Source organism: Leptosomus discolor, chromosome 17 (genome assembly GCF_034619465.1).
Source record: "Leptosomus discolor isolate bLepDis1 chromosome 17, bLepDis1.hap2, whole genome shotgun sequence".
Taxonomy (NCBI): Eukaryota; Metazoa; Chordata; class Aves; order Leptosomiformes; family Leptosomidae; genus Leptosomus; species Leptosomus discolor.
The window spans coordinates 9830611-9842655 of NC_141407.1; the positions used below are offsets into that span (position 1 = coordinate 9830611).

At 41.4% G+C, this 12045-nt stretch overlaps 1 protein-coding gene across 1 annotated transcript in view; it reads left to right on the forward strand.

The window, feature by feature from the left end:
- The window catches only part of BCAS4 (breast carcinoma amplified sequence 4), a 42838-nt gene extending 31671 nt beyond the window's left edge, over positions 1-11167 (forward strand). Inside the window, exon 5 of the mRNA XM_086474915.1 lies at positions 11063-11167. Within this exon, the coding sequence (XP_086331041.1) occupies positions 11063-11167 (105 nt within the window). The remainder of the gene's footprint in view (positions 1-11062) is intronic.
- Positions 11168-12045: the final 878 nt, after the last annotated feature.

A 12045-nucleotide genomic window follows, 5' to 3' on the forward strand; every position in this document is an offset into this window, starting at 1 on the left:
CAGTTCCCATTGCCTTACATGGAAACATAGTAGGACTAGGACCTATCTGTTGTAATACTTTTCCTTTATGAATACTTTTTCTAGTACTGTTTATCTACTAGGAATGTTGAATTTGTTCTAACCGTGAAGTCATCAGGAGTGATATGGCTGTGATGTAACTGTGGACAAGGGGAGAGCAATCGATAGCTTGTGCCTTGTCTTTAGGAAGTCCTTTGGTACAGACACCTGCAGCATCCTCGTATCTGAGTTGGAATGTTATGATCTAGATGGGTGGGCTACTAGATAGGTGAAAATACTGATTAAATCAGTAGTTGTTAATGCTTTGTACTCTACCTGGATGGTAATTCCAGGTGTAGTTTGTCAGACATTTGCCTAATGTCTTTCTCAATGACCTGGAGGAGGAGACAGAATGCATCCTCTTCAAGTTTGTAGACCACAACGAACTAAGGGGGGTGTGCTCCAGAACAGGGCTGCCTTTCTGAGGACATCAGCTGGCCACAGGGATGTGCTCGTGTGAATCTTGATAAATTCAACAAGGACAAGCACTAAATCCTGCACCTGGAGTGCAGGACTAACGCCCTGCTATGGTACAAACTGGGGGTTGACTGGGTGGAGAGTAGCTCTGCTGAAAAAGACCCAGGCATCTTTTTAGACGATAGGCTAAGCATGATTTACCAGTGTGCTATCAATGAAGGGCAACAGATGATTTGGCAATATCAACAGAAACATGACCAGTAGATTGAGGGAAGTGATTATTCTTTTTAACTGGGCATTTCTTTGACTTTATCTGAAATACCACATCTAGTTTTGGGGGGCCGTAGTACAAGAAAGATGTTGATAAACTTACTTGAGCTCAGGGGAGGGTCATCAAGATGCTTGGGCTGGACACTGTGATCAAAGAAGAGAGGCTGAGACAGCTGAGTTTGTTCAGCCTGAAGAAGAGAAAACTCACCAGGACATAACAGCAGCCCTCCAGAGTGCTTAAGAAGTTTCCAAGAAAATGAAGCTAAGTTCTTCAGTGGGGTGCACAACAGGTGAAGGGGAGACAGCAGTCATAAGTTGCAATGGGATGGTCTGGCAGCCTCATCCATTCCTTCAGTGCTGCTGGACCTAGTGCAATAAAATTGGTGCGTTTATGTATGAAGCTTCATACTGCTTCATTGCCCTTGTTTTACAGATAATAGAACAGAAGTACAGAAGCTGTAAAAGCTCTTGTTTGGAGTTGCTCGGACTACATCCAAATGCCTTTCTAGTGTGAGCTCTAGCTCCATTTTGTCTCACATCCATACTGCCTGATTGCTTGTTCATAGTCTCAGACAAGGCGTTGGAAGGTTGGATTGTATTATCATAATATTGAAACAGCGAGCCAGCTTGGGAAGCAGGCTGTTTCCTTGACTTGGCTACTACTGTTGACTCAGAGTGAATCATTTACCAAGTTAAGGAAAGGCGTGTGAAATCCTTGTGCTTTGTTGTGTCTATTCGGTCAATCTATTTTTTATTAGCCTTATCTGATTCCCATTATAATTACAGGCTCCTTCTGTGTATAATGCTGCCTCACACTTCAAATGGATGATAGTATTTTTGTTTACTTTTGTCTGTGGTATTATTCCAGAAAGTGAAAGCAGTTTGAGTTGTTCCTTGGGGACCTCAGCTGCTGTTCCAAGTGCAAGAGGCTCCAAATGTTTAAATGTCTTGGATGAGAAGATGTGTTGGTATGAATTGATTTGCAAAGGGACCTATAATTTGAGGCTATTACTATTCTGATATTGTATGTGCTTGCCTCAGACACTGCATTAATAAAGAAAGAGAAAAAACTGCTCATAAAAGTCTAGGACTGACAGCCTTGGAGTCTGCTGTTTATGCCTTAACTCGTTTTTTCAGAAAGACTGCAAGCCAGGATAAGATGCCAGTTGAGACTCCCTAGCCATTCGCTTTAGCACCTTTGTGGAAAAAGCTATCTAACATCTGCTTTGAAGGTCTGTGAATATAACTCTCAGTCCCCTAGGAACTGGACTGAGACTGTCAGCAAGTGATACATTAGTGAGTAATGAATAAATTCATTTTGAGTATGGGACACGTGTAACAGACATAACAGCAGACTTGGACTTTGCACATTTTTCATGGAGTGCCACTGGATAATAGGAGTGCAGCACTGCATTTTTTTAATTTGTAATTTAACTTGTGCAAGGAGGCAGAAAACCTACTTAACCAAAACCTACCTAACCTTAATACCACATGGGGATTCCCCAGCAGTTAGGGAATGGAATAAATAGTCCGGAAATGCTGAGTTTAAAGCTTAGGGTTAACATGATTAAGATCACAAGTAGAGTTGAGGTAACTTAGTGCCTCTGTGCCTTACTTACAATCGCTGAATAATGTAAGTTAGAACTTTTGGGGGTTGTCAGGTCCAACTCCCTACTGAAAGCAGGGCTAACAGAAGTTAGACGAGGCTGCCCAGGGTCTTGTCCAGTCAAGTTTTGAAGGGAGATTTTACAGCCTCTCTGGGCACCTGTTCTAGTCTTTGACCATGTCATCGTGTAGATTTTTTTCCTTGTGTCCAATGGGTATTCCTCTTTCCACAACTTAAGTCCATTGGGTTTTTTTGCTGTGCAGTTCTGAGTTGAGTCCAGCTCTGTTTTCCCTATAAGCAGCTTTGTCTTCACTTGTGAGATAGTTGAAGAAAGTAACTAAATTGCACTTCTTCAGGCTGAAGAAATGGGCTGTCTCAATCTCTCCTCATAATGTATGTGCTCCAGCCCCTGAGCATCTTGATTGTCCTTTGCTGAACTTGCCCCAAGTATGTCAGTCCAGTAAATCCTTCATGAGCTGGGGAGCCCAAAACCAGACACGGTACTCCAGATTCAGTCTCCTGCCAAAACAGAGGGAAGTGATGGGAGGTGATCACATCCCCCATTGTGCTTGGACCGATACCAGTATGCTGTTAGCTTTCATCACTGCCAGAGCACTCTGCTGATTCAGCTTCAGCTTCTTGTCTCTGAGGACCACCAGTACTTTTTCTGCAAAGCTGCTTTCTAGCCAATTATTAATTAGGTTCGCCAACCATTGTTTGCCCTTATTAGATCTATGCTGACTCTTTTCAATCACCTCCTTTTCTTTGAAGTGCTGGAAATTGATTCCAAAAGGATTTGCTCCATATTTTCACTGGGACTGAGGTTAGGTTGAACGTCCTGTAGATCCCTGTATCTTCCTCCTTGGCCTTCTTGAAGCTGAGAATGACATTTGGCGCTTTTCCAGTCATCAAGAACCTCCTCTGATTGCCCTGACCTTTAAGATGACTGACAGCAGCCTCACACTGATGTGAACTAGCAACTTTAGCATCCTCAAATGCATCCTTCTAGTCCCATGGGGTTTGCTCGGGTTTTTTTCTGTTTATTTTGGTTTGGTGGTTTGGGCTTTTTTAACAGTTCCGTGTAAAAGTCTCTGTTTGGATCTGCCCGTGTCTTACGCACTTCCTTAGATTGTGCCACTAGATGGGGACTGGGGAATTCTGGGAGCAGACCTTGCAGTAAAAGTCACGGCAAAGAATACACAGAGTTATCTTACTAGTAAAATGAAAATACTTGTGTTAGAAGGATATTGTGAATGTCAAATGGCCAACTTCTGCCCTTTGTGATCCTGCCAATAGAAATGCTAGGTATTATTGTTATTATTTGTCTTAGTTTGTCTCATTCTTTCTTTCACTCCTATTCCCTTTTGGCTTTCCTGAAGATTAACACGTGAGGAACAGCCCCAAATATATTTCTGCTTCTTGTTCAGAAATAAACTGAGACACAGAGTGCTGAAGCCAGGGCAGTCTGCCTTAGGAAGCTTCATAGGCGCAGACTGTCAGACCAATCACAAATGGCAACAACAAAACCAATCCAGACTTTCCTTTTTAAAGGATGTGCTGTTTCTGGCAACAGCATATTGGGAAAATTGTTGTATTAGGGAGAAACTAGAGCCATCGCTGAAGAGAAGAAAGCCTGGTGGATAACATGCCTAAGCACAAAATCGTAGACTGTACACTTAGACTGTACACTCATATTTTGCAGTGAGATTCTTCAAAGCTGTTGCATCTCTTCTGCATGCCGCACTCTTTTGGCAAGAGAAGAGCTGCTGCATCCTTGGGTTTTTGTCTCCTTACTGAACAGCTAACGAACTGTACTTTCCTGTGGCATCAGCAAGATTATTGATTTGTGCAGTGATCTTTATTACAGCTGTTGAATAGATCTTTGCTGAAGAGATTGCAGGGGCGTAAAAAGGGGACGTTGTGGTGGTTTTCTCCTGTGCTTTTTCTAAATTCTCTTGACTTTATGTATCTCATTACTATTTATGGAATAAAAATGGCTGTTTGACTGTTTTTACATGTTTTCAAGGTACTGTACTTCACAAAGGGAAGCCTGATTTACCCTTCCCTTGAAGAGATTCTAGTCATAAGTCATAAGTGAAAGGTTGTCATTAATAACTAATTTCAGCCAAAAGGATATGTATGATGCTTTCTGGAGCTTGCATGGAATTGGCCTTGCCCTGAAGTGCTTACATAGACTGTTTAGAACAGCAGGAAGAAAAAGCTCATGATTTATGAAGGAGATTATAATATGATCGTGCTAAGAAGGATAAGGCATGTGCCTCTGAGTTACAAAGCAAACAGGTGAGGGAGTGAACTTCATTCTAATCGTTAAATTTCCTGTTGCAGTTGTGTATTATTTACTTCATTAGCTGTTTGAAGAGTGAAACCTGCACAGTCAGCCTATTTACTGTGAACTGTTTACTGTGCTTTTGAGGCCTGTAAGTAACACTAGAAAGTGATACGATTGCCTTACATTTGGAAACAGTATGCCTCAAAGTTTATATTGTCCTCTAATTAGGAGACTAGTAACAGCCCACTGTATGAAGAACATTTCCCCCCTGCCCTCCTCTGCTGCCCCTCCCCGCCTGTCAGTCAATCAGAGATAAGAAAATTGATGCAAGAGTCAATAATCATTTGGAATGTCTTCACAGTAATCGCACAGACTTGAAGGAGAAGGGAAAGATGGTCTTGAGACAATTCTGTGAAGAGTGAATTTACAGAGGTTGTTACTGGAAACTTTTGTGAGTGCTGTGGGTGAGGTCAGATGTCCAGCTCAGCTGACTCCAGCTCATGATGGGCACAGGTACCAGAGTCAGAAAAGACTTCTGTATTTTCACAGGAGGAAAATTCTGCAGCTTGTGCTCCTCATGCAGTCACATTCTGGGCTTACAGAATTATAGATAGATTTCTTTACCTTGCTGAGATAGTAAAGATGCTGCGAATGTGAGGTCAAGAACGGAATCCAACTCTTGTAAGTCATACTGTATAAAATATACATACTGTGGGAGATAAGGAAAAATTGGGCTCTGAAGCTCGTGTTCTGAAAATTGGAGTGGTTTGACATTACTTTGTTTGCCTTAGGACAGAAACTGCTACTGTCCCAAAGAGGAAAACTTACACCCATACTCTGGCTTTTGTAATTAATAGTTTGGGCACCTTAGTACAAACCTACCTTCACTGTTGATTTAAGGTAGGGTGCCAGACTGAAGTAGGATGGCTCTGATGTAGTGACACACTTCCTTCTGCTGACTGAGAGAAAAATAACCTCTGGGGGAGGAATGGGGAGGACAGCTGTAGGTGGTGAAGTTTTAAACCACTGCTGCAGGCTCTACCAGAATTCTCCTGTCAGTCCTGATTTTAATCTGGGCTCTGCCATGACTTGCTGTCTGTTGGGACATGTCACGGAACCTTTCTGCCTTGATTTCCCGAGGTGCAGTAGTGTTTGACTGGTTGGTAAGGCTATTGTAAGGATTAATCTTCAGTCTATTTTGAAGTTGCTAATTAAAAGGCGATTCCTTGACGCTGGACCTTTGAGAAGCTTTAAAAAGCATCTGAGAAGTTATGTCAGTTGGCTAAGGATAAGCCTCAACACTGGTCTTATGCTGCTTGTTTCTTCCCATTTGTGTGGATGATGACGTGCTGTGTTACATCCTCAGTGGCATGTTCACTCAGCACAGCTCATAGGAGAGCTCAGTTTCATTCGTCTTGGCACGGTGGGATTGGTAGCCTCACAAATGGGAGATAAGAATTGCCATGGAAGTCAGACAAAGCAAAAAGTTCTCTCTGATGTGCCAGTAGTGGAGATCAAACCCCTTGTCCTTATTAACTTTCTTTCTTGGTACATAGCAAGTGTTTGATGGAGAAGAACATGTGGGTGAGGATCTGTTGTGCTCAGCATCAGAGCTGATGTGTGAGGAACGTTTTGGTTCTTGAATTCATGCTTCTCCCAAGACTGCCTCACAAGAGTCCACCAGCACTGTGCTGGATGGGCTGGCAGCCGTCAAAAGGCGGCTGGTTGGAAAAGTCAAAGTTGATAGGTTTTTAAGAAGTAATGTTTTTAATGTTGAACTTTAAACCTATTTTAGTAGAAATGAAAATTATTTTACTATTGTTGTATAAAATTTTATTAAAAATTAAGATCTATGGGAATCCAAATTGACATTTTTGAAATTTTGCTGGAAAAAAGTGAGAATGTTTGCTTGGGATTGGAGCTGCCAAAGAAACAGGTTTCAGTTTTTGCCCTGTTTTGATTTCTGCAGTCTAGGTATTGATTTTAATACCTGCGAGAATGACCAAATCTGAAAAATAACGATTGCCAGATAGCCAAGAATCCCCTTTTATCTTTTATAGCAGAGTTCAAATTGCTGTTGCAGGTTTCTATAGAGAACTCCTTGAGCTGCTTTGTTTTCTTTGGATATCTGCAGCAGTGCTGATCCACTGCAGAAAGCTTGGCGGTCTTCTGCTGTAAACGAGCAGGAGCAAATATGTGTATTGGTGTCAAGAGAAAGGTATATTAGTGCTGCTTCGGGTGGTAGACGGCAGGTGTAAAAGAAATGGATTCAGGAGCTGTGGAAACAGCAATAGTACTTGAGGCAAAGTCAGCACCACAGTCCAGCAGCATGGACAAAATACTTTATTATTGCTCCTTTCTCTGCTTTGAAGCAGCATAATTAACCAGGAGCTCGGTTCAGGGGGATAACTACTCCAGTACAGTTGTTGTAAGTTGAATTACCAAGGCTTTACATTTGGTAACCTTAAAGGAGATTTGGGTTTTTGGGTGGGTTTTAATCTGGAATGATTGCTGTCAGGGTAAGAATGGCGTTTCGAGACACTGCATGTGGAATGTTGACTTCTTTTTTCTGTGTGAAATAATATCCCTCCCCTTTTTCTCAGATAAGCTACTGTTTTCTCTGCCTGTGAAAATCGCTCAGTGTTTTAGCTGTAACGGTCAGGCACACTGCAGATAGCCTCGATAAACGTACTGTTTGGAATAGCGTCAGAAATCTTTATAATGATGCCAAACCGTTCTGCTGGGGCAGTTGGTGGCTGTACCAGTGCCCCTGCACCACAGAGACACCATGCCTACTGCGCTTGCCTGGCTGCTTCCCGGAGTGCCCTTCTGAGGCCTGTAAGCAGGTGAAGTGCTGCCTGTTCCTGACCTGTTTGGGAGGCAGTTGGGAAAGAGAGTAGCCAGGGACAGACGGATGAATTGTCTTGCTGGGCTGGGCTCATGGTCCCTGAGGGGCAGATGCCCTAGATCTGTGCTATAAAAGCAGTACCAAAGTGGTTTTCTAGACCATTTTCTAGATACTTGGATAGAAGGGAAACAATTTTCTGTGCTTACATCAGGAATTCTTACGGTTCTCGCCTTAAATGTAATGTTGCTGTGTGGGCTCACTTAGGCCTGGCTATGAAATGAAACTGAGCAAGCAGACACGTTCAGCCCAGCATTATTTTTCTTCTGAGGAAGGTACAATCTGTCTGTGAATTAAGCTGTTTCCTGGATGTGCCACAACCTGTAAGTGATCACCTTTTGACCCAGCTTTGCACTTCTGATGCTGGGTTGCAGTTGTCAGAGTAACCACTGTGCTCTTAAATGGGTCATTTTCTTACTGCTCTCATTTATTTAGCTTTATCAGCTGGGGGCCTGGCTTTCAGGGGCTTCAAGCTGTATTTCTCAAGGGGTGCTTTTAGTGCCTTAGATATTATGTCACACGACTTGTCTCCCTGGATAGTTTGGCTGCCTGCTCAAATGCAACTGACTGAAGTCTCTAAAGCTGCCACCAGAAGTTTTAATCTTTCAGGCATGGCTCTACATGCCATTTCTTTTATTTGCCTGCAAGTGCAGAATTGTTGTGCATACTTTATTTTTCAAAAGCTCTCTCAAATTGTTTCAGTTCTACTATTTGATCTAGCTTCATCTAAACCTGTTAAACTTCCTTCTAAATGCTAAATTCCACTGTAATTCCTGTAATCTTTGTTTCCTCAGTTTATTCACTCGTTGTTGGATCTTTAAGTTAATTAATAGTTTCCAAGTTTGGGACAAAGAATACAGGGCATCTCAACAGCGATCTGTTTCCCGCTTGTGTTTTTCAGGTACAGTGTAAACTTGCTACTCTGCGCTCGGCTGTTGCAAACCTGACCTAAGAGACAAGCTAAGAGGAGAAATAGGGATTTATGTGTTTGTACTAAACAGGTGCCACAGGTGCTTACAGAGGCCAGTGAAATGACAGAACCTTGCCCAAGGCCTTTATAGCCTGGATTAGACATAAACACAGTTTAGTTTTATGGCCACTTGGCCTTCAGCAAGCTACTGCTGTAGGCAGTGCCACTGGTGGTTGTGTGTTAGGTATAGATGCCATCCTGGTGGGAGTGCCTGCTTTCTAAGGGCCGTCATCTGGCCTTTATTAGATTGTGAAAGACATGAATCAAGTGATCTAGAAACGAAAAGCTATTTGTTACTACTTAAACCTTTCTCTTTTGATGACTTGAATAGGCTTTGGAGTTTCAAGCCATTTCCTCCCTCTTCTCCCGCCTTTCCTCCTTAGCAGGCAACCACATCACTTTTCCTTTAAGTTTCACTGCAGCCCAGCCACAAAGGAATTATTTCATCTTCAGTCTGTGTGATGTGCACAGCACAGGTCCTCATGCCCTTGTCTTCTAACCCTGTGTGGCGTTTGTACCGTTGCGAAAGCAAGCTTTTCTCGGAGCCCTCCCTCATAAAATAGTGTCAAGTCACATGGATTGGAACCTTTGCCTCCCTTACCATTGATTCAGCAGCGATACTCTAAGGTAATGAATACTGCGGTCGTTCCTTTAACATATGCCGCTAACAAGTGTTCCTCGGTGAAAGCTTGGTGTGGGTAGATGTAAAACAGGAGGAATCGCTTTTGTAAGTATTTATGGCCCAGTTAACAGGAAGTCAGCCAAAAGAATTAACTGTGTCAAGAGGGCATATAGAAAACATATAGCACGTGCAGGTTAGAGGGGACCAAGTCTATCTATGAATCATAGCAGCTGTAGTGCTATGTAAGGAATACGGTATTACTCATCAGAGCACCAGATTACTATTGCAGGGATCACAAAACCCCCGTGAATTCTCATTGCAATCACGGCATCATCTATTTGGAGGAATTCTGGATAGTAAGTGCTAAGAATTAGCAGTTCTAAAATAACCAGTTACAAATCAGAGTGGGACAGCGGTTTCACGAGCTGTGGGAAATCCTGAGTCTACTGGTAAAGTTGGTTTGAGAGGCTTATGTCCATAGTTAAGTTTGATTGCTCTGATTAGGGCTTTCTGCAAACAAATTGTCACTCAACTTGTTAATTACTATAATTCATAACACTTACTCCTGCCTTGTTTTCTCCTGGTATGACTACTGGCAATTCTGCCCTAGAAATGAAGGTCAGATTATTTTAATTTGAAAATTGGAGTGATTCTTTTCTTTCTCTCTACTTTTATTTTAAGGAAAATACAGAAAGTTAGTATTCCACTGTGAATTGTTACAACTGACTATTTTTAGAGGTTCTTTGGTCAGGTTTTTTCCTCCTTGCTATTTTGCAGAGGTGAGCCTCATTAATAGTAGTTCATATGTGATCAGTTCAGATTCTTCATCTTGTCTTACTCAGTGGTTGTGACTGTTGACTTTCAGTCTTAGATGGAAAAACTTACTTAGTTACATTTTACATTAAAAATTCCAGCATTTAGTCCATTAAAAGGAGTCTGTCTCCTTTTGTTTGGATCTGCACATAAAAACTTCAAAACCACACACATCTGTTGATGATTACCACGAAAAGTACGTTTCCCTGCACAGCAAAGTTTGTATATCCTAATGGGTAGGAGGTGCTCTTCTCTGAGAACACGGTATTGATCTCCAGGATGTGCTCATCAGGAGTTTGTCAGCAGAACCTCCATTCATTCTGTCTGCTCTGACAAAGTCAGCACAGCAGTGCAGCTTTGGTAGCCAGGACCTAGGTCATTGTATAAATGAATATTTACTTCTTAAATGGTGCCCAGGTGTATATGGAGAGCCAGTATCTACTCCAAAGAATTAGCAGTGGATACTCTCAAGAAGTGTTTGTAACCAGACGCACATCTTGAAACACATGAATGAGAATTAAATACAAATAAACATGAGGAGTACATCTAAATAGCAAACTATTCTCTGGAAATGTGTTAAGTTTAGAGCCAGAAGACTGTTAGGTTTGTGGGAGGAGGGATAGACTTTTCATTTTCCGTTGAGACTGTGATTTTAGCTAGCGGTTTGAATGGTTGCAGTACAGAAATATTATTTTATCTCCTTAATTCAGGATTAATCAATTATTTGAATTCTTAAAAACCCCAGAAGCAAAACCAAATCTCTTTCTATATTTCTTCTGTAGTCAGTATTTTGCAGTGTTACTAATTCATTTACATTTTTCTGTGCTTTAAAACTAATTTCCCCTGTGTTGTACTCTATTTTTATCTGTTCAATATTATTCCAGCTAAGATGATTGCAAAGTCTGTTGAATCAGGTGTGAAAGTAAACAACTCCATGTTTTCAGCGGTGTTTACAGAGCCAATTATCTGGTATTGGAAAGTAACTTCAGTTCTGAGATGCTGATTCCTCTCCTGACCCCAGTGTCTCTTCTACATGGTCAGCTCCTTCAAGTATTAGTTCCTGTTCAATGAGATTAACAATAAGATTATTCTCTGTCCTGTTCTTGTTTCAGAGACATCCTCTATCAGCAGCACGCTCCTATGACCTGCCAAAGCTGTACCGAACTGAAGACTTTTTTCCTATGAACTATGTAGGTACTAAGTATCAAAATAATTAATTTTTGACTACCAAAAGGTTTTTAGGAAAAGCTGCCTGAGTTTATCCTTACGGTTCATATTTTATGACATTAGGAAGAAGCAACTACTACATTTCAGATCTTTGGCTAGCATCTCTAAGGGAAGCTCAAAATTTCTGATCATATTGTAGCTATATGGAGGCTGGAACTTCATTCCAAGATTTGATCACTGTAGTTTGCACTTGCTTGATAAGCTTCCTAGATCAATGAAGAAAATGTACAAAAGCTCACTTTACCTTCACATTTCTATACTTAAAATGATCAGAAGGTTGAAGAGTGCTCAAGTATAACGTGTTAAAACTGTCGAGTAATGTGCTAATACTGCCAGCTTCACAAATGCACAAATATTCAGATTTTACAAGAGAACATGAAATCAATGTCAACATTTTTAAATTCAATGAACTGCTCATGGCTGAAGCTTCCAGCACTCCGTTTCAAACTAGGAAATAGGGTTTTACAAGCTGTTGTGTAATATAACTTGAATGGTATAAATAAACTTTCTGCAAAGCTGTTATGGGCCTTTGGATGTGCGGTTTTGTAATGCAGATGCTATTTAGCCAGGACGAGGAGTAGCACACTTCATCTCTGCACCTCTAGCTTTTTTTTTTAAACTTCAAAATAGGTCTAGGGAAACAAACCCCACTCAATTCTTTGAATAATTAACATTAGGAAGAGGTTACATACTTTTCAGGTGATTGGCTTTGCATACAGTACAATATGGAGAAACAGAAATAAATGCTCTTGTTTTAAAAATACCTGTGGAAAAACTCAAGATGGAGGGACCCGATGCAAATTCTGTAAGGGGGGAAAAACCAGCTTATGGTGAAAGTAAAGCTCCATGGCTTTGAGTAACCATGGCG